General features: G+C 35.7%; 4 protein-coding genes across 5 annotated transcripts; 3 read left to right on the forward strand and 1 right to left on the reverse strand.

The window, feature by feature from the left end:
* The first annotated feature begins 686 nt into the window (after nt 1–686).
* On the forward strand, nt 687–5,670 carry KASI (beta-ketoacyl-ACP synthetase I). Its single transcript, NM_001251681.2, has 7 exons — nt 687–1,225; nt 1,477–1,908; nt 2,301–2,474; nt 4,277–4,390; nt 4,513–4,614; nt 5,143–5,209; nt 5,303–5,670. Exons 1-7 carry the CDS (start codon nt 773–775, stop codon nt 5,368–5,370), a joined length of 1,410 nt encoding a protein of 469 aa, NP_001238610.1. The 5' UTR covers nt 687–772; the 3' UTR covers nt 5,371–5,670.
* A 1,083-nt stretch (nt 5,671–6,753) lies between these two features.
* On the forward strand, nt 6,754–12,627 carry LOC100811545 (DNA replication licensing factor MCM3). 2 transcript variants are annotated; one of them, XM_006584969.4, is made up of 17 exons: nt 6,754–7,027; nt 7,122–7,231; nt 7,348–7,556; nt 8,199–8,329; nt 8,408–8,646; nt 8,732–8,968; nt 9,117–9,271; nt 9,375–9,583; nt 9,700–9,865; nt 9,946–10,148; nt 10,380–10,439; nt 10,527–10,616; nt 11,047–11,240; nt 11,496–11,570; nt 11,672–11,816; nt 11,894–11,996; nt 12,281–12,627. In XM_006584969.4, exons 1-16 carry the CDS (start codon nt 6,962–6,964, stop codon nt 11,951–11,953), a joined length of 2,349 nt encoding a protein of 782 aa, XP_006585032.1. In that variant the 5' UTR covers nt 6,754–6,961; the 3' UTR covers nt 11,954–11,996; nt 12,281–12,627. The 2 variants fall into 2 exon arrangements, with proteins under 2 accessions (XP_006585032.1, XP_006585033.1); XM_006584970.4 differs by having other exon boundaries at nt 11,894–11,956.
* A 2,319-nt stretch (nt 12,628–14,946) lies between these two features.
* Nucleotides 14,947–16,365, reverse strand: LOC100527870 (uncharacterized). Its single transcript, NM_001251806.2, is given in 2 exon segments — nt 14,947–15,295; nt 16,012–16,365. Coding segments are annotated over 2 exon segments (288 nt in total). The 5' UTR covers nt 16,265–16,365; the 3' UTR covers nt 14,947–15,260.
* Nucleotides 16,366–16,763: 398 nt separating this feature from the next.
* Nucleotides 16,764–18,932, forward strand: LOC100812074 (uncharacterized). Its single transcript, NM_001252923.2, is given in 5 exon segments — nt 16,764–16,883; nt 16,983–17,183; nt 17,375–17,494; nt 18,224–18,496; nt 18,600–18,932. Coding segments are annotated over 5 exon segments (873 nt in total). The 5' UTR covers nt 16,764–16,769; the 3' UTR covers nt 18,765–18,932.
* The last annotated feature ends 1,707 nt before the right edge of the window (nt 18,933–20,639 follow it).

Below are 20,639 nucleotides of genomic sequence, written 5' to 3' on the forward strand. Positions count from 1 at the left end.
AAGAATAATATTTTTTTATTACCCAAGAAAAGAAAAGAATATTAGCAATACATTTTAATTAATATTGATTAAAATCAACTAATTAATCATAAAATTAAGAAAAAAACTCATAAAATAAAAAAACATAACTTATTAAGACTTCTCATTATCAATAAAATTCAACCAATCATAAAATATGTCTCGAGATAAAAATAAAATCCTAGATAAAAAAATAAACTTAGCCATTCTGGTTGATCACATTTAAGTCAATATTTTTTTTAGTCTTCTAAATTTAAATGATATATTTTCGTCAACTTTAAAAAAAAATTAGTCTTTTTGATAAAAAATGTTACAAATTATAATTATTCATCTAAATTGCAAAAAATCAGTAAAAAAAACTAAAAATAGCATTTTTTAAAATTAAAAAACAAATTTAAATTTTAGAAAGAAAAAAAGACAATAATGATCTAAATTTGATAAAAAAACAATAATACATAAATATTTTGTTAATATTTTTATTCATTTTTTATCTCTTTTTGTATCATATCTTTTTTTTCTGTTTTCTGTTTCTTCCAGGTGTCTCATGAATCATAATAGAAATATAGAATGGGTATCTACGAAACATTTTTCAAAACAAAAAAAAATAAAAATTAATCCTTAAAAAATAGTAGTACTAGTGGCTAAACACAACACAACATGAACATTAGCAGAAAATAAATAAGACCCACTTGTTAGATTGGTTACACTAGCAGCACGCAGGGTTCTGTTCTGCTTTGCATTCTCCGCCATCATCATGCAAGCGCTTCACTCTCCCACCCTCCGCGCTTCTCCCTTGGACCCTCTTCGTGGCCCCAACAATGCCGCCGCCAACCGCCGCTCCTCCAGCGCCAAGCGCGTGTTCTTCGTCTCCGCCACGGTGGCGCCGAAGGTGTCCGCCCCGCAGCGACAGAAGGACCCCAAGAAGCGCGTTGTGATCACCGGAATGGGCCTCGCGTCGGTGTTCGGTAACGACGTGGAGGGTTACTACGAGAAGCTCCTCGCCGGCGAGAGCGGCATCACCGCCATCGACCGCTTCGACGCCTCCAAGTTCCCCACGCGTTTCGGCGGCCAGATCCGCGGCTTCTCTGCCGAGGGCTACATCGACGGCAAGAACGACCGCCGCCTCGACGACTGCCTCCGCTACTGCATTGTCGCCGGCAAAAAGGCCCTCGAAAACGCCGACCTTGCCCCCGACAACCACTCCAAGGTCTCAGATCTATTCTCCCTTCCTACATTTCCTTCTTATTTTGATAGTTTACAATTCCGAGACAATCCTTTTCGAGACACTGTCACACACACACACACACACTTACTTTTAGAGATAATTCTATTGAGTTGGACACTAAATGTAGACACTTTTTTCAATGGGAATTCGAACCTTGATTCGCTATTGGTTATTCATTTTATTATTTTTCTTATGGAAAACCCTATTTAACCTGAATTTGGGATTTTATGCAGATTGATAAGGAGCGTGCTGGTGTTCTTGTAGGCTCTGGAATGGGAGGCTTAACGGTGTTTTCTGACGGTGTTCAGGCTCTGATTGAGAAGGGGCACAGGAAGATAACGCCGTTTTTCATTCCTTATGCAATTACTAACATGGGTTCGGCTTTGCTTGGGATAGACCTTGGATTCATGGGTCCCAACTACTCTATATCCACGGCTTGTGCTACTTCCAATTATTGCTTTTATGCTGCGGCGAACCATATTCGGAGAGGGGAGGCTGATTTGATGATAGCCGGTGGGACTGAGGCTGCCATTATTCCTATTGGGTTAGGGGGTTTTGTTGCTTGCAGAGCGCTTTCTCAGAGGAACGACGACCCTAAAACCGCTTCCAGGCCATGGGATAAGGAACGTGATGGCTTTGTTATGGGTGAAGGTGCTGGAGTTTTGGTAAGGCTGCATTCACCTTGTGTGCATTATAATCAGTGTTTGGATAAACTTGTCTGTAAGGGCTTACAATAAACCGAATCCAGCTTCTACACTAAGTTCAAATCAATTTATGCATTTAACTTTTATAGAAGCTCTCCAATCTAACTTTAACAGCTGCAGTGCATAAACTGATTTTAACTTACAGAAGAAATTCAATTCATTTTACCATACAGAAAAATTTATCCAAATATGGCCTCAATCAGCATAATTGTAAAATCCTTATGAATTTATTAAAGTGGTAATTGGTAAACTGTTGGTCTTTTCCTGTGAGTGTTTGAAGATATTGCTATGTTGTATGTTTTTTTGTTCTGTGCAAGTTAATTTCTAAATCTTAAAGTGTTATAACTTGACAGGTAATGGAGAGCTTGGAGCATGCTATGAAGCGAGGCGCACCTATTATTGCTGAATATTTGGGAGGAGCTGTTAACTGTGATGCTTATCACATGACTGATCCAAGGTCTGATGGACTTGGTGTGTCTACATGCATTCAGAGCAGCCTTGAAGATGCCGGTGTGTCACCAGAGGAGGTACTATTTTACTCCTTGTACCACTCTTCTACTTTTGTTGGTAATTTTATCTGTTAAAAGGATTGTTGGTTTCTCTTCTGTTTTATTGTGTTTCTTCCCAAGATGTCTCTCTAGTTGACTCTACTTCTCTGTTACCTACTTACCGTACCTTACTTGCATATTCCATGTGTTATCAATATCTTTTTTGTGATATGGTAGGGGATGACATGGCATGTATAGAAATGGTAAACATATTTTATAATGTTGCTGCTGTGTATTATAATCTGAGTAGGTCTCCGAGATTTTATTTTCTAACATTGAGGTTTGGATAAATGACGGCAGAGAAGTTACGTAATTATTAATATCCAATTATATAGGATAGGATGCTCATTATGCTTATTAAATATGTATCATCCTTGTCAACCAGTAATGGGTGCTGCATGGTTAAGAGTGTGTTAGGAAACCGCCTGTAAGGCAGGCTTACCATAGGAAGAAAGGGAAAGAGGGCAGAGAATTAGCAGCAGTCAGTTCAAGAGTGGCATAACTGCCTACACATGTGAGCAAGGTTGTCAAGCCATCTACACAAGCTTGTGGAGGCTCCATAAACTTGACTTGTAGACTCAATTCATAAACTCCAAAGGATTTACCAATTACAAAAGTAATATTAAAAAACTTAACTATAGTATCCAAACAAAATAGTATACCATAAAATAATAAGCATCCAACATTCCAACTTCATAACATTCTAACTTAACTATGGTAATACAAGTTAAACTTATACATAAATGACCAAATCAAAAGTTTGTAAGGTAAAAACAATTTTGGAATTCAGACAGAACACAGTTGTATACAATTTTAGCTTATACACCACAGGGGATAATCAAGTGGGTAATCAAACTTTGCACAATTTCACCAAGCTAGTGAGGGGGGCACAACACAGCACAAAAGGGGAGAAGGGTAGGCACAGCAACACAAATTCCATTTGACATTGATTTCAAGATTTCAAGATTTCAAAACATGGTAGATTAATTTCAACTACAATAAGGGGGCAATGCAGCACAATAGGGAGCAAAGGGGTAATTGTTGCAAATTGTTGGGGGGGGGGGAAGGTCTTTGCTGGCAGATTGTAATTGTCATAGGTCTGTTGTTGCAGATTGTGGTTGGTCATGGTTGTCAGAGGTCGCTATTTGGTTGTTTGACGTTATACTTGCACCAAGAACACAGATGCAGCAGGAACTTTTAGGTTGTCAGGGGAAAAAGAAAAGGCAATAATGAACTGCATAGTGAGAAAATCAGATGGAGAGAGCAGGGACTCTTTGATAGTTTTGTGTTGTGATATTTGTCTTCCATTTTGAAATTTCTGTTCATCTTTTTCTCAAGTAATTAAGTGTGCGATACTGATATTACACAATTACACTGATATCAGTAGCAAGCTGACAGCATACAGCATGTGTAATTGTGTACTACTTATTTTTTGAGATTTGGTTCAGTTTCTTAGAGTGATGCCAAGAAGTCAGAGTTTGTAAGAAACACAGTACAATTAGAACATAAATTAAAATATCTATCTTGAAAGTAAGGCTCAGGCTGTTGCGACTTATGCAAATAATGCTTTAATACCCAGTTACTCTCATCATTCCAAGAGAGAGGGGCTTAAGTCACTAATGGAACTGAAAGGATAGTTGTAATGCCATTGCTGTATGCTTTTTTGTCAGTTCTGGAAGTTAGTCTTAATGATTGCTTAATTTCTTTTATTTATATTTTACTTCTGATTCATCCTTACCATAAATTAGCAAAGTGAAAGCATAGCAATTGCCTTTTTTCAGGTCAACTACATAAATGCACATGCAACTTCCACTCTTGCTGGAGACTTGGCAGAAATTAATGCTATTAAAAAGGTTTTCAAGGACACTTCTGGCATCAAAATTAATGCCACCAAGGTATTGTCCCACTATTGACTTTTATATGCTGGTGAAAGCTCTGTTTTCTTCTAGATTATAAACCGTTATATTTGATTAACTCCTTGACCATGAACTGATGTATCTATTCTTCATTGTATCAGTCTATGATAGGGCACTGCCTTGGTGCAGCTGGGGGTTTAGAAGCCATTGCCACAGTGAAAGCCATAACAACAGGATGGCTGCATCCAACAATCAATCAATTTGTACGTATACCTAATATTTTAGGTTTAGGATTATTATGACTGATTGCATGAACTTTTGTTATTTATCATTGTCAGTGTTTTTCAACTTTAGCCATGTGGACTCAATTGCTTGGTATGGCAAAATTATTTTTGAAATTATTGGAGATCGTACCTAGGAATTTGCATGTCATCAATGTATATGAGAGCTCATTGTAACAATGTGAGAATTATTTCACATGTTAGAGTTGCAATTTTAATTTAGGGATAGTTAGTTTGAGCCAGACCATAGTGAAGATCAAGTTAGTATTAATTGTCACCATACCATTAAAAAGTCAAGTAGTATTGTTTTTGTTGCTGGGTGACTGGAGGGGGCAGAAATAGTTGTGGTTTTAATCATAAAGATTGCTCGCAAAAACAGTTAGGAAAATATTATGTCCTTCAATTGTCCCATTTTGCCTTTGAGAACCATACAAAATCATTCAGTTTGATTTTCTGGCAGCAATGTTTTTTAATTTTGAAGTTATAATATGTACTTGGTCTGGAATGCAGAACCCAGAACCTGCAGTTGATTTTGATACAGTGGCAAATGTCAAGCAGCAGCATGAAATCAACGTTGGTAAGATTCTAAATAATTCAATAACCAAAGTTTTCCTCCCCCACATGATACAGGCTATGATTTGGACTGCTAATTGATGATTTCTTATTTCAGCCATTTCAAATTCATTTGGATTCGGTGGACACAACTCTGTGGTGGCATTTTCTGCTTTCAAGCCTTGATTGCCCAGCTTAGCTTGTCTGCACTTTATGTAGAACACGGGTTTAAGTTAATTGAAATTTTGTTCCCTCTACATCATTGAGGTTATTTACTCTAGCTGAGTCCATCATCATATATAAAAAGCTGTAGGCATGTAGTTGTTCATTTTGTGCCTAATTGTGACTTGACAATTAGCTATAAGACTATTTTGTAGTAGAACATTTTGAATATAGCTCGAAGATTTTATTAGTTTGGAGGTATACAGCAGCGGATAGAATGTCAAAGAGCTTATATTCTTAAGCATTCTTCCTTATTGTTAAGTATTATTTGAGTCTCACGGCTTCTTGAATACATGCTGGTAAGTATTATTTCAGAGTGGATCCACGAGTTTCAAGATAAATTTGTAATTTATGAAAAACAGTAATAATTTTTTTTTTATCCGTATGAATTAAATACGTTATCAGTTGATTTACAAAATTGTAAATCATGCTCAACCAATTGAAAAACAGTAATAGTATACTACTATATAAGTCACATCTTTGTTCTAATGCATCTGGATTAGTCGTTTTTTTCTTATTGAATTCGCCATGGAACTGCCGTCAACTTACCCAAAATATGCTTTAATAACTTCTTTTTTTGTTAATGAAATTTTGGACAGCCATTTTTTAATAAAATTTCATCAACTGGTGTTCTCGGACAGCCAACAAGAGCCAGTGATTTATTATACTGAACCTTTTCTGTAAAAAAAAAAAAGTATCTTGTGAATATTCACGCCTTGAAAATATTTTGTTCGGTTTAAAAAGCAATCATGAAACTTGATCGAATCCGGTCATTTGCGTTAGATTTGCACTGAGATTGGATCCAATTGTGAAACAATGAAACCTCACTCACCTATTAGAGCATTATTATAGCTAAAATAAATTTTTGGTTTCATATTTATATTTTAGGTTTTAATTTAATTTCTTATGTCTTTAAAGTTTCATCTTCGCCCCTTAAAGTTTCTCCATTATACCAAATCTGATTCTTTGGTCAATTTTTTTTACACTAGTTTGATCAACTTGGTAACACACAACAAATTAAAAGATAAACATTATGTGTGCAAAAAACTGATGAAATGACAAATTTGATCTAACCAAGGCACTATAGGGGATCAAAGTAAAAACTTTTTAACTCAAGGGATTAAATGGAAACATAAAATATAAATAAGAGAACAAAATTATATTTTAACAACATTTAGAAAATATAGAGGATTGGAAATAAATAAAAAAGAGTGCAAAAAGATGAAGTTTTAAAAGGGGGTAAAAAACGTCTTACACTCCTATTGCTTCACATACTTTTCATTGGATTTTGAAAAGTTGATTCTGAAATATAAGGATATAATGAGAAGTGCAAGAAGCAACAGCCTTTAAAAGGTACAGATTGAGCCTCGAAGTAAAAAAGCCCAAGAAAACTGTGACCAAGCATTTTCCCGCCACAACGCGAGCAAGAGGCTCCATGTTCCCGCCAAATGCAAAGCCCTAGTTAGCGGCAAAAAAAAGGAACCACCACCCTCCTTTTCTTCTATTCTTCTAAATCTCTCTCTTTCTGTTTGTTATCAGAGGCTTCGATACGACAATGGATTTGAGCGAGGAAGTTAGGGCAGCTCACAAGCGAGAATTCTCCGATTTCTTAGATCAAGATGTATGTCCCAAACATTCTGTATTCTCCTCTCCTTTTTTTTTTTTTACCTTCTCATTCTTCATTTCCAACGATTTCGTTCGTGTTAAATCGTTAGGTTGGAAAGGGCATATACATGGACGAAATCAAAACCCTAATCAACCACAAGCGTCACCGCCTCATCGTCAACATCTCCGATCTCCACAACTTCCGCGACTTGGGTAACAGGTTAGCACATTTGCTTTTCTTTTTTACACTTTCAAATTTCAGTTTTTTGTCATTACTGTGGAATTTGATCCTGTATGCCAAGTTAGTTTATGCGATTGGTGTTATTCCTTATGCAGGATTCTGAGGAGTCCAAGTGAGTACATGCAGCCGTTCTGTGACGCGGTCACGGAGGCTACTCGTGCTATCGATCCCAAGTATTTGAAGGAAGGGGAACAAGTGCTTGTTGGATTTGAAGGCCCTTTTGTTTCTCGCCGTGTCACGCCCAGGGAACTTCTCTCTGAATTCATAGGTTCCATGGTCTGTATTGAGGGCATTGTCACTAAATGTAAAACTAACATTCCTTCCTCTTTTTTTTGCACCTTTCTTACTTGTTTAAGGTTTAAATGGTTGAGTGCACCCAATTTCTGGTAAAGTGACTGTGAATTAAACTTTTGTTTCTTTCTTCCCTGAATTGATTATTTAATTGCTCCCTGATAGGTTTTACATGGTCTAACTTGAATTTGAAGATTATATTTTATTTTTTTATTATTTTGAGGCAATGTTTGTTTCTTTGTTCAAGGATTTAACCTTTCATTACACCGTTGGTTAGTATAAAACCTGTGATTTTTTTTCCTTTCTATTTGTTTCTTTAAGTTAACAAGTGTACTTCATAATTTTGTTTGGCATAGAAAGCTTTTAGTTTGATGATTAGTTAATATTGTTTATGCTAAGTCACTTTTAGTATGTCCTGAGTAGCATGTTGGGCATTATGCTATGTGATAATGATGGCAATGTGAAGATCTTTTACTTATTAAACTATGTAATCTCTTTCTTTTACAAGCAGCAGTTTGGTTTTATCTTTAGGTTGCTCTTTTTCTCCATTGATTCCTTTCTTTCTGTTTCATTTGGCATAAATTTACAATCACAGTTCTATATTTGAGAGCAAATACTCTGGTTTAAGGGATCTTATCTTTATTTTCATTTATAGGTTCTCTTGTAAGGCCGAAGGTTGTTAAAAGTGTTCATTTTTGCCCCACCACGGGAAGCTTCACTTCTCGCGAATATCGTGATATTACATCTAATTTGGGATTGCCCACAGGATCTGTTTACCCTACAAGGGTAATCTCAAGCCCCTTGATCTCTAATATCATTATAATCACCCGACCATGAAATTTACTGACTACAGCTTTGTTGTAGGATGAAAATGGCAACTTACTCGTGACTGAGTTTGGATTGTGCAAATACAAAGATCATCAAACTTTGTCCATTCAAGAAGTTCCTGAGAATTCTGCTCCTGGTCAACTCCCAAGAACAGTGGATGTCATTGCAGAAGACGATCTTGTTGATTCTTGCAAGCCTGGAGATCGAGTGGCAATTGTGGGGATATATAAGGCTCTTGCAGGGAAAAGCAAAGGCAGTGTGAATGGAGTATTCAGGTAGCTCCAGAAAATATACTGACATAACTCCTTTGCACTTGCTTGCTTTCTTGAACAGAAACTTGATTGACTGATTTTCATGTAGGACTGTTCTCATAGCCAACAATGTTTCTCTTCTCAACAAAGAGGCTAATGCACCAATCTACAGTGCTGAAGATGTCAAAAACATTAAAGAGATAGCTGCAAGAGATGATGCATTTGATCTGCTAAGTAATTCACTTGCACCTTCTATATATGGGCATTCTTGGATAAAGAAAGCAGTGGTTTTGTTGATGCTTAGTGGGGTGGAGAAGAACTTAAAGAATGGCACTCACTTGCGAGGGTTAGAGTTTTCTCTTGATCTCCTTTCTGTTAGTTTTTTTTGTCAGCTCCTTTTCTGTTAGTCGAAGTTGGTATTATTGAAATCCAAGTTGGTCTGCTCCTTTTCTCTTAATATAAGATTGTAATGCTAGTCTGTCTTGCTTCTTTAGTGACATCAACATGATGATGGTTGGCGATCCCTCTGTTGCCAAGTCTCAACTCTTGAGAGCAATTATGAACATTGCTCCCTTGGCCATATCAACTACAGGCCGGGGTTCTTCTGGGGTTGGTTTGACAGCCGCAGTTACTTCAGATCAAGAAACAGGTAAATCATTCGTCATGGGCTATATATATATATATATATATATATGCATAATTCTATTATTACATCTGTCATCTAAGGAAAAATTGTAATCTCTTTCTTCTAGGGGAAAGAAGGCTTGAAGCTGGGGCAATGGTGCTTGCTGACAGAGGTGTTGTCTGCATTGATGAATTTGACAAGATGAATGATCAAGATCGTGTTGCTATACATGAAGTTATGGAGCAGCAGACCGTGACTATTGCCAAAGCTGGTATCCATGCTTCACTGAATGCCCGATGCAGTGTGGTTGCAGCTGCAAATCCCATATATGGAACTGTAAGTGGCATTGTGAGAGAAATTTGCTGTGAAGTTTAAACTACCAAAGTTCCTGATATTGTACTGAACCTTTATTTATTTTTCTAACTAGTGGCTTTTATTGTGCAATTCTACAGTATGATCGTTCATTGACTCCAACCAAAAATATCGGACTCCCAGACTCCTTGCTTTCTCGATTTGATCTACTTTTTATTGTGTTGGATCAAATGGATCCTGATATTGATCGTCGAATATCAGAGCATGTCCTTCGTATGCATCGATTTCGTTCTGCTGTTGATGGAGGTAGATAAGAAGTTTTCAAATGCTAAAGACATGCTTATACTAGAGAATTCTTTTATTCTAATTAACTTATAACAATGTAGGTGAGGCAGCACTTGATGGGAGCTCAAGATATGGAAGAGAAGATGAAGCTGATATGGACTCATCTGTCTTTGTCAAATATAACAGAATGTTACATGGGAAGAAAACTGGAAGAGGTCAAAAACGTGATACGCTTACAATTAAGTTTCTTAAAAAATTTATCCACTATGCTAAGCATAGGATTCAACCTGAACTGACTGATGAGGTGATTTGCCTTTTTTGTTACTATTAGCAATTCCATTTTTCTTAATTTATAATGAATTTTTGCAGTTTATCCATGTTAATGGAATTTTGGTCTGCTATATGTTACAATTGCCATAGCTGAGTGCTTCTTCTGAAGTCTGATTGTTTTCAATGGTTGTTATGCTTCTGGTCCAATCCCATTATATAGACACGTGACTAACTTGAATTTAACATCAATTGACTATGTCCACAGGCATCTGAGAACATTGCCACGGCCTATGCTGAGCTCAGAAATTCAAGTTCAAATGCAAAGGTTAACATTGGGAATTGAAATTGACTCTAAACATTCAAGCCATTGTACAAAGTAGTCTTATATTGATATCATGCTGGCTTTATGCAGACTGGAGGAACACTTCCCATAACTGCCAGAACTTTAGAAACCATAATACGTCTCTCAACAGCTCATGCCAAATTGAAGTTGAGCAGAGAGGTACTTGACTTGGCATCTACTCTATAGTGCTCTCCTTCTCTGCTATTTATAATATAGTGAGATACGTGTCCATGTTGATAACAAGTCCAGGGGCAAAGTCAATGAACCTTTTGGTCTTTCTTTTTAGTTTTTCTTGGATAACTCTTTCCATGCTAAATCATGGTTCTCAAAATTAGTATTTTGGCTGGTGGATGTTAGGAGTAGCACATACTGTTACTTTTAACCAAAAATAATGTTGGTATCTCCACTAAGTAAACGTTTGAAAAATAAAACTTTTTTTTTACATAAAAAATTCTTCTTAACTACACTTTTTATTTGCTGCAATTGCTATTCTGCTTATAAGTATTTACTGGTGGTACTTCAACAGCCTGTGTGTTTTCACTGTTGTGTTCTGTAGACTTTCCAATTGAGCCAGTACTTGTCTTGTCAGGTTTCTAAGTCTGATGTTGAAGCAGCTTTGAAGGTTCTAAATTTTGCAATATATCACAAAGAACTGACAGAAATGGAGGAGCGTGAGCAAGAGAGGGAGAGAGAGCTGGACAGGAAGCGCAAGGCTGATCATGATGAAAATGATGGTCCTGATCGTGGTCCTAAAGATAGAAGAGGTCCTAAAGATAAAAGAGGGTGAGAAATAATCTATACTTGTTGGAAAAGCTAAATAGATTGCAAGCATCTTTTCGTTCTAATTACCATAATTGGCTTACAAGAAATTTCATTTATTACCATATTCTATACCAGAAACTAAATTAGCATGCTTACACAAGACTTCTATGTTGCCATGTAAATATTAAGGGGGTTGATGTCTAGATTTCTTAAAACATATTTGGCCATTAATGAACTATCAACACATCTTGTCTTTTTTTTTTTTTTTTTGGCTAGGCCAACATCAACGGATGCCATGGAAGTAGATGATAACTCAGCAACTCATGCTGCTGTCGGACCCACCCCTGAAAGGTTGGTCAATTGCCAATTCCTTTCTCGCAGTTTTGTTTTCTTATATTCCTGTCTCTGCTCTACCTGTTTCTGACGTAAAATAACTTTTTATTGACTTGCAGAATTGAAGAATTTAATTCTCTATTTAATCAGCATATGCATGCCAACCGCCTGGAACAAATAACTATTGCAAACTTAGGGAATGTTATCAACAGAGGGCAAGATCCACCACCTTACAGTGCTGCAGATATACTACTCCTATTAGAGGTATGATCTTCTGATGCATTTCTAGTGCCACCTTCCCAACATGAACTACGTTAATAGTATATTTTCTGAAATTTCAGAGGTTGCAAGACGACAATAGAGTCATGATAACTGATGGAGTGGTGCATATGATATCATAAAATGTAAGATTGTTGCACAATCTCTTGACGAATATTCAGACTGGTATGCAAATTTATAAATGGATTATTTTATTATCATTAATGGTTCAGAAGCTTGTCTTCATAATTCACTTTTAAACAGGACTCGGTTACATCTCTTAACATTACTTTTGCTTTTCAAAAAAAAAAAAAAAGTTACATATCTTAACAATTGATTCTTGTGGACATCAAATCAGAAAACAAAATTATACTCAATGATGAGCGCATTAGTTTAATTAGATGTGTGTTTACAAAATTTGATATTGTAAAACTTAATTTGCATTTTGACAAACTGCGGATGAATTTCAGGGAGCAGAATTTGCCTGCCAGGGTAGCTTCATCTTACGCCGGAGGAAGGAGACTTGAGAAGGATTTGCAATTTTCAGAGTTTGTCTATTTACTTGCTATCTGGGAGTTCTTTGCTAACACTTCAACAAGGAAATAGCCTATGTGATTGCATTGGCATACTCTTCATAGAATTCTTTATAATGACCTTTATCATCCCTTAGTTTTTCTTGTTTTGTCCATAATTTGATACTGGCCTTGTCTTTTATGTATTTCAGTGCTCCTAACTGCCAACTATGCGTGTAAACAAGGCTTTAGAAATGACTATTTTTGGTCTCCATAATTTTAAGTCCTGCCTTCCTTTTGGCAAATGGTATCTGGATTTTAACGTACCTGATAACATTAATCACATCACATTCTGCATATTTTTATACTAGAATTTAGAGCACCCTTAAAAAATTGTAATAAATTGTGTACCTCTTGATTACAATTGAGATCCAATATCTCTATTCTCTAAGAAACCTTAAGATGTGGTAGTGTCTATTCCAAGAACATGATCTATTCTGTAACTGAGATATTGATTGGAATGTAGTGTCTGAGTGAAAAAAGGATATTGGCCTCAGTACATTTACAATATTACTTTTATATGAGAGCATGCTTAACAATAGAATTAGCCCAAATGAACTCATGTAATGTAATTCGTAAACTCGTAATGAATCACGTAATACTAACATGCACTGCTAGGAATTGTACCAAGTTATCTATTTAAACCGTTTATAAAATTAAACACACCAATTATTAGATTTTCAAACGATATCTACCTCCGTCTGTAGACATTTTAAATTTGCTTCTTCATTTCTATAAGGCTTTTTAAGTTGTCTCTTGTATTAATTATTATCATTATCATTATTTCTTTTTTTTTATCAAAATATCCTTAATTAGTGATCTCACTATAGTTAATTATCCTTACACGATTATTAGCATGGCTCCTTGTTCCTTTCTTTTAAAAAATGCCAAATTCATTGCGACATTTGTAATAATTTTATTGTGTCAGGGCTGGTACTTCATAGACTGATTGAGTCATTCTGGACCACGTGCGTAGCGTATAAACATCAAAAGGCTAATATTTAAAAACATTAATTAATTTAGCTGCCAGTTATTTTCTGGAAGTTACTGTATTGCCTGAGACAAACAAGGGAAGGGACAATAATATAATGAAATAATTCCACATTTCAATCCATACTTTTTTTTTGCTTTAGATTGTCGTCAGGAAGAAAATCTGAAATGGTTTATATATTCTTTTACTGTAGCATGTACTAGGAAGTAGGAACCATTAACCAAGAATTAGAAATAAGAATGGAAAACTGAAGAGGTTGAAATTACGGGTGGAAATGAGCCGAACAGCTTGTCGAGAGCCTTCGACTCGGCCTATGTAAGGCTCGGCTCAGCTTGGCTTGTTTACTATAAAGGTCAAGCTCAAGCTTTTTTAAAAAAAAATTTAGATAAAAAGGCCAAGCTCAAATCATAAAAAAAGTTTGTTAAGTTTGACAAGCCAGTTTGTTTAACTAATAATAATAATAATAATAACTTTATTTTATCAAATCTTATCTTATCCAGATTTTATTCTATCTAGATTTTATTTTATACAAATTTTATTTCGTCCAGATTTTATTTCATCCCATCTTATTTTATCTTGTCCAGATTTTATTTTATTTCGTTTATGGATTTGGACTTAAAATAGATTTGTAAGCTTTGGGGCTGAGGACCTATATAACAACACCAAAGTTTTTAGTTTAGTGAGTTTTTTTTCGAAGAGGAGAATAATTTTAGGATTTTAAAATTTCAGTTTTTATTACTGTTCATGCACACTGTTCACGTAGAATAAAATGCAAATCATCTCTAATCCATACATTTTTTAATATTATGCTCTTTTTATTTTCTTTTGATATACTTTGTGTTTTAACGACTTGAATTCAATATGATTTTGTTTATCAATTATTTTTGAATTTGTACATTATTTATACGAAATTTTATAAGTTTCTTTTTTTAGTTAGTATTTCACTAGGTTTTAAAATAATTAATTAATCAAAAACGTCTTTAAGCAGGCTTTTAAATAGGCTCGTGAGCCAAGCCAGGCTTTTATATAAGTCGAGCCGAGTCTTAAAAAAAAGCCTATTACATAATGAGTCAAGCTCAAGCCTTACATATTCAACTCAGGCCGAGCTCAAACCTAGTCAGACTTGGCTTGGCTTGGCTCATTTCCACCCCTAATTGAAATGAACAAGGAATAGCAGAGAAATCTCTCCTAGAAATTACCCCTCTCACTAAGAGCTAATGCTGAATTTACAAATCACAACACATTCTCCTCAACCCTGCATCCTACCTCCCCTATTTATATTATACCCCTCTAACTAACTAACTACTCCTTGTACCCTAGCAGCATGAGATGGTTTACTATCAATCATAATTGTTCCTAAAACCTAAACAAACAGCTAACTTCCTGAGAGAGAGTGCAGGTTATGAGGAGGTAACAGAGGAAAAGTCTATCAATTTTGTTGCTCCCGCAATCCTATGATTCCTATCTGAGAACATTGAGGATAAGTATATCTTGTTTTTTTTTCTCGAAGGTGGAACATAAGTACATCCAATTAAGGAAGTAAATGTGGAAATGAAGTACTGCTCTTAATTATCATAATCCAAAAAGAGAATTAGGATCATAGTATAAGTGAACAAGCATAAACTGAAAAACTGTGGCCATCTCTAGTCACCTTTTTATGTTTCAAGTACAAAAGAATTATTTCCAAAATTTAAACAAGTTATCTCCTTGTCAACTCGATTACTACTCAATCAAGAGTCTAACCAAGAACAAGAAACTTATAAATCACCCTAATCCCTGAAACTAATAATTCTGGAGAAGTGAGGGTTGCCCAAGAGACCAATTTGTAGGAAGGGGGAAAGACAGAGGCAGCAATGTATGAGACATTAGTTTTCCAACACCAAGAGTTTATTTGTCAAATTCCCATATAACCCCTCCATCTTCTGCAATACCAAAACAAAAGACCATGGCAACAACCTCTAATTTAAAATTAGAACAAATAAGAGTAAAGTAATCATTTTTCAAGCAACTAAAACTTTGTCATTTAACATATGAGATAGCCATAAACTTGAAGCAAGCTAGCTGAAGATGCATTGAACAACACAAAATACTTAATGCATAATTCTGAACGTTGATAGCTTGGCAACTGAAAACTTTCCATTAAAAAAAAAAGGTAAAATGAGTTGAACTTCTCCCATAAGTTAAAATCAACTTATGCACTTTAACTTTTATAGAAGTTCTTTCATCTAACTTCTCCAAAAACTGAGAAGCATAACTTGATTTTATAAAATTCATTTTACATTTTTATGTTCTACTCCTATAATGGAAAAATCCATTTAGTTGGGCAATTTGTTTCTTCAACAAAAAAGTTGATGCTTGGGGTGAAAATTTGAAGATGTAACTAGCTACCATGATAGTAGTTGTTCACTCAACTTTGGCAGTACTTTAGGAACATTAGAAAATCAGAAATCGCTTCCAAAAAGTAAGGCCTTCCATCATTTTAAAATTACAAAAATCAGGGCTAACAAGACTGACCGAAATGAAATTTTTGTAATTTCAACAATTAAATTGACGGGTACCAATTTGGTGCACCACTTTCAACAAAATCTAAATGTCCAAACCTAAATTGAGAGTTTAATGACAAAGGAAAACGAAATACCTTTAACTTTCTTTTCAATCCAGGTCTCTAAAAGCATTCCAGCAGCTACACCACCACCAATGCATGCGCTGCAGAATAAAATGGCTTTGGGTAGCGGCCATCGTGGAAGGAAATAGAATTCAGGAATTTCCCTAACTTTCTTTGGTAATCGTTTCTTCAATGCTGGTTTAGCACTCGGATTTTGCTGCATCTCGCCACCAACGGCCTTCCAATCCACCCCTTTGAACGGATCTTTCGCATCCTCGCTTCCCATGATGCCACAATTCTAAACCTTATAATTCACAAATTATGCTAGTGATGAGCTGAACCTAAAAATTAACAGCACCGGTGCTTCCAGTTGCAAACGCCGGTTTCAGATGGTTGCGCCGGCGGTGAGGGTTTCTTGTGCTTTGTGAAATTTTGCCCAAATAGAAAACGACGCGTTTCGGGGTTTTTTTTAAGAATGGTGAAAAAAAATTAATTTAATTTCTAAATGAATAAAAAATGAGATAATTAAGTCTTACCGATAACAATAAATTACTTCTAAAATTTTATAATTTAATATTAAATTAATTTTACAAAAACATATTTTATTAATCAAAAGATTAAATTTATATTTTTTTATCTGATGTATGATCCCATCACTCCATCATACTCTTAACCAATTTGGTTATTTATCCTAACGTATGACGTGATTGGTACACGTGGCACGGTTAGAACGCCTTGTTTAGGGAGGCTGGAAATTACAAGAAAAATCTCGGTTCCTCGGTGTCACTGTCATGTCAATGGCTGCGACTCTCACTGCTGTAAGAATTCCCACTTTCCACCAACGCCATCTCAGAAAACATTTCACTGCACCTTCTTCTTCCTTACGCCTCCTCAATCTCGCAAAGGTTAACAACACATTACACCACAATCTTGTCTTTTGGTTTTTCCAGCATCATGTGCATGTCAAAAACATACACTTACCCTTTTATTTTATTCAATGTTAGATGGAAGGAAGTGAGATCAGTGAGCAAGTGGGAGAGGATTTGGGAGCAAAGAAGAAAGTTTTTGTAGCTGGAGCCACTGGTAGCACCGGCAAAAGAATCGTTGAGCAGTTACTCGCAAAGGGCTTTGCTGTTAAGGCTGGGGTTAGAGACGTCGACAAGGCCAAGACAACCCTTTCATCTGCCAACCCTTCTCTTCAAATTGTAATCTTTTCCACTATCTTGGCACAATAAGTGATTTTTTTAATTATTGAGCCAAAAAATTGGAAATTTGGTGTATATGTATGAGTGATATGATATGCAATTTGGTGTGTTTGTGAATGATTTGGTGTGTTTGTGAATGAGTTGGTGTGGAATTTGGTTTAGATGAGTGAGTTGGTGTGTATGTTGTGCAGGTGAAAGCTGATGTCACAGAGGGTTCTGATAAGCTAGCTGAGGCCATTGGTGATGATTCAGAAGCAGTAGTGTGTGCCACAGGCTTTCGCCCGGGGTGGGATTTGCTTGCTCCATGGAAGGTTTGTCAAACTTTTGTTATGTCTTGGTAGTGTAGTTGTAATGATTAATTGTTTAACTTTTTTTGTTATGTTAGTATGGCTCGCTTTTAATATCAGTGGGCATTGACTAGTGTTCTCGGTTTGGTTTAAAAGAAAAATAGGTTGTGGTAATTCAGATTGATTGTTGTGCTCATCAACATATTCACTTATGCAGAATCCACGATTGGTTAAGTTATTTGAACACTTCTGATAGTGGGATAAGTTATATATATTTTTCTTGTGTGCGTCCATTGTTTAAACTTTAAACATTGATTCCCCTTTTCCCCTTGATAATTTTTGTATGAAACTGGGGAAGACTTAATACAACCAGGATGGCAGGATCTTTGTTTCTTCCATGTCTATATTATGCACTTTGGTTCATGTTGTATCTCTTGTTTAGTAAGTGACATCATTATTGATGATGGAAAACCATTGGAATCCTTTTCTTCTACTTAGATTTGCAAATTTTTGTGTTGCCATGTGCTTTCAGTTGCGGAATTTTCAAGACTTTCACTTGTGATTTTTGAAGGGGTAAAACCTGTCTGTATCACAAATTTGAAACATCATATGTCCTAGAGGATAAGTTCATGAGACCAATTACATTACAAAGAAAAACACCAATAGAGCAAAAGATCATTGCAGGGTGGGTGGATTATTCAGTCTCTTTGTATCATTCACTGCTTTCTTATAATAAAAGGACGCATTATGCAGGTTGACAATTTTGGCACAGTAAACCTCGTTGAAGCATGCAGGAAACGTAATGTTAACAGATTCATTCTTATCAGTTCCATTTTAGTTAATGGAGCTGCTATGGGACAATTATTCAATCCGGCTTACATCTTTCTTAATGTTTTTGGACTCACCTTAGTAGCAAAACTACAGGCAGAGAAATATATCAGGAAATCCGGTATAAACTACACAATAATAAGACCTGGTGGGTTGAGAAACGATCCTCCTACTGGAAATATAGTTATGGAGCCTGAGGTATTGCCTACATTTCTGACTTGCTATTAAATTTTCACACTAGAATCTTAAGTATATATTTTGTGGAACAATTGTTGAAAGATTTAGCATTTTTGTGTATCAGGACACCCTTTATGAAGGTTCCATATCCAGATCTTTAGTTGCTGAAGTGGCTGTGGAGGCATTGGCTTATCCTGAGGCATCTTATAAAGTTGTGGAAATAGTGTCTCGCCCTGATGCTCCTAAACGCCCGTACCATGACCTTTTTGGATCCATAAGGCAACAATAATGCCTGAGATTAGGACTTGATTGCAGATTAGCAAATGTTGATTTGCTTTATGGTGGCAAATGTGTATCTCAACTGTGTTCCCATGTGTGATGCTTCATTCAATTGGTACACTAGAATAATGTGTAAATATTTCAATATATCTTTTATTTTATTCTCCTCCCCGCCAAATTAAAGGTTGGTAGATAATTCACCTTAAGCACTAAAGATAAAGCTACTTCTGTTTAGCTAATTTAATTAGGACATGTTTGGGTAAACAACTTAAATAAGCTCTTATCAAATGAGAGTTACTCATAAGCTTATTGAAATAAGTTAAAAAACAGATTATTTTGATAAGTTTTTTTTTTTCATGATGTTCATTGAAATAAGCTTAACAAAGCTTATCAGTCACTTACATAAGTTGCAATATGCTCTTCCAATTATCCCTTCAAACTTTTACTTGAAGTTAGTTAGATAATCATCTTCAGTAAGAAGTTGAACCTGGAAAGACATGGAGAAGTTGCACTGGAGGCTTTTCTTCTCTTGGGGCTACCTCCTGGGAGAGGCTACTGCATGAACACAGCAGAATCACTTTTCTTTTCTTTATTTAAAGAATTTTATTGAGGAAATGCAATAGAAAGAGTGATCTAGTATAATAAAAGAAGATGGGGTTCTTTGTTTCTACATCTGTTTATATTATAATATCTTCGAAAATCACACTAAACATATGCTTAATGCTTAATTCAATATAGTTATATCTTTGCCTCAGGTTCAACGCTGGTGTCATGTTTATACCATTTGCTGTATTACAAGTGAAGGAAACATACATAGATGGTTGACAATGTTGTGAAAACACTAATTTCTGCATCAAAGCACATTACATGGATGAATTCCAGATTCCAACTCAGTTTTCACAAACATCAACCCACGGAAAATAAAGAATTAAATCATGTAATTAACTGTATAGTCTCTCAGCAAGTGGACATCAGATTACCCTGCTTAGGTGAACATAGCAACCACAAAAGCAGTGACTACAAAAACAGCTGAGGCACAAAGATGCACCCCTGCACTTTCCATTGGTGTGGGTGGAATTGCAGCAACATCTTCAGCTACATTCTCAGCCACACAACAGTGAGCAAAAACCAACATAGCCATAATGTAGATGGTGAGAACTATAGCAATCTTGCAGCACTCCATCATTTTTCTACCAGCTATCACTTGATCAAGAACTACACTACTAATTAGTTAGTGTTTGTAAATAGTTGTGTGAATGGCAAAAAATAGTGGACACTACAACTCATTTTATAGTGAGGATTTAAGAAAAAGTGAGCAATTTTTTAGCTGTAATGTGCTTAAACAGTAAACATAATGATTTGAGAGTGTTTGGGGTTAATAATAATGTTATGTCTCCCTCATCTTGAACAATTTGTGGCTCTGCACTGTATAACGGTGCTAAATTAGAAGTGTGTAATCAGCTTTTGAATCATAAGCATTAAGCATGCGAGTTATAATTAAATTAGAAAGTTGTAGATAAAGAGAGACAAAAAGTATAGCAAAGCAAAGTAGGTAAATTTCTCTAAAAGCAAATCTACACATAGCTTTGTGTGACCATATTTGTGTGAGCTTAATAGAGCTCCTAGTATGCTTTAATTTATTAATGGGGGTTTGCTATAAGCTGTGGTACTCCACGTTCGGTTATCAGGGCCACTTTGGCTGACATAAGAGTATCGAATTTGCTCACCAAAAATAGGAGTATTGAATTTTTAACCGATAAAAATAATTGTTGGCTAGTTGGTCAAATTTCAAAATCAGAACCCAATTGAAAATGGAAAATCCAATTAGAAGTTCTGTAAAGTTTAAACTATAAAAACTAAGAAAACTTGAAAATTTGTACACTAT

The sequence above is a fragment of the Glycine max genome, chromosome 8 (assembly GCF_000004515.6).
Source record: "Glycine max cultivar Williams 82 chromosome 8, Glycine_max_v4.0, whole genome shotgun sequence".
NCBI classification, from domain to species: Eukaryota; Viridiplantae; Streptophyta; class Magnoliopsida; order Fabales; family Fabaceae; genus Glycine; species Glycine max.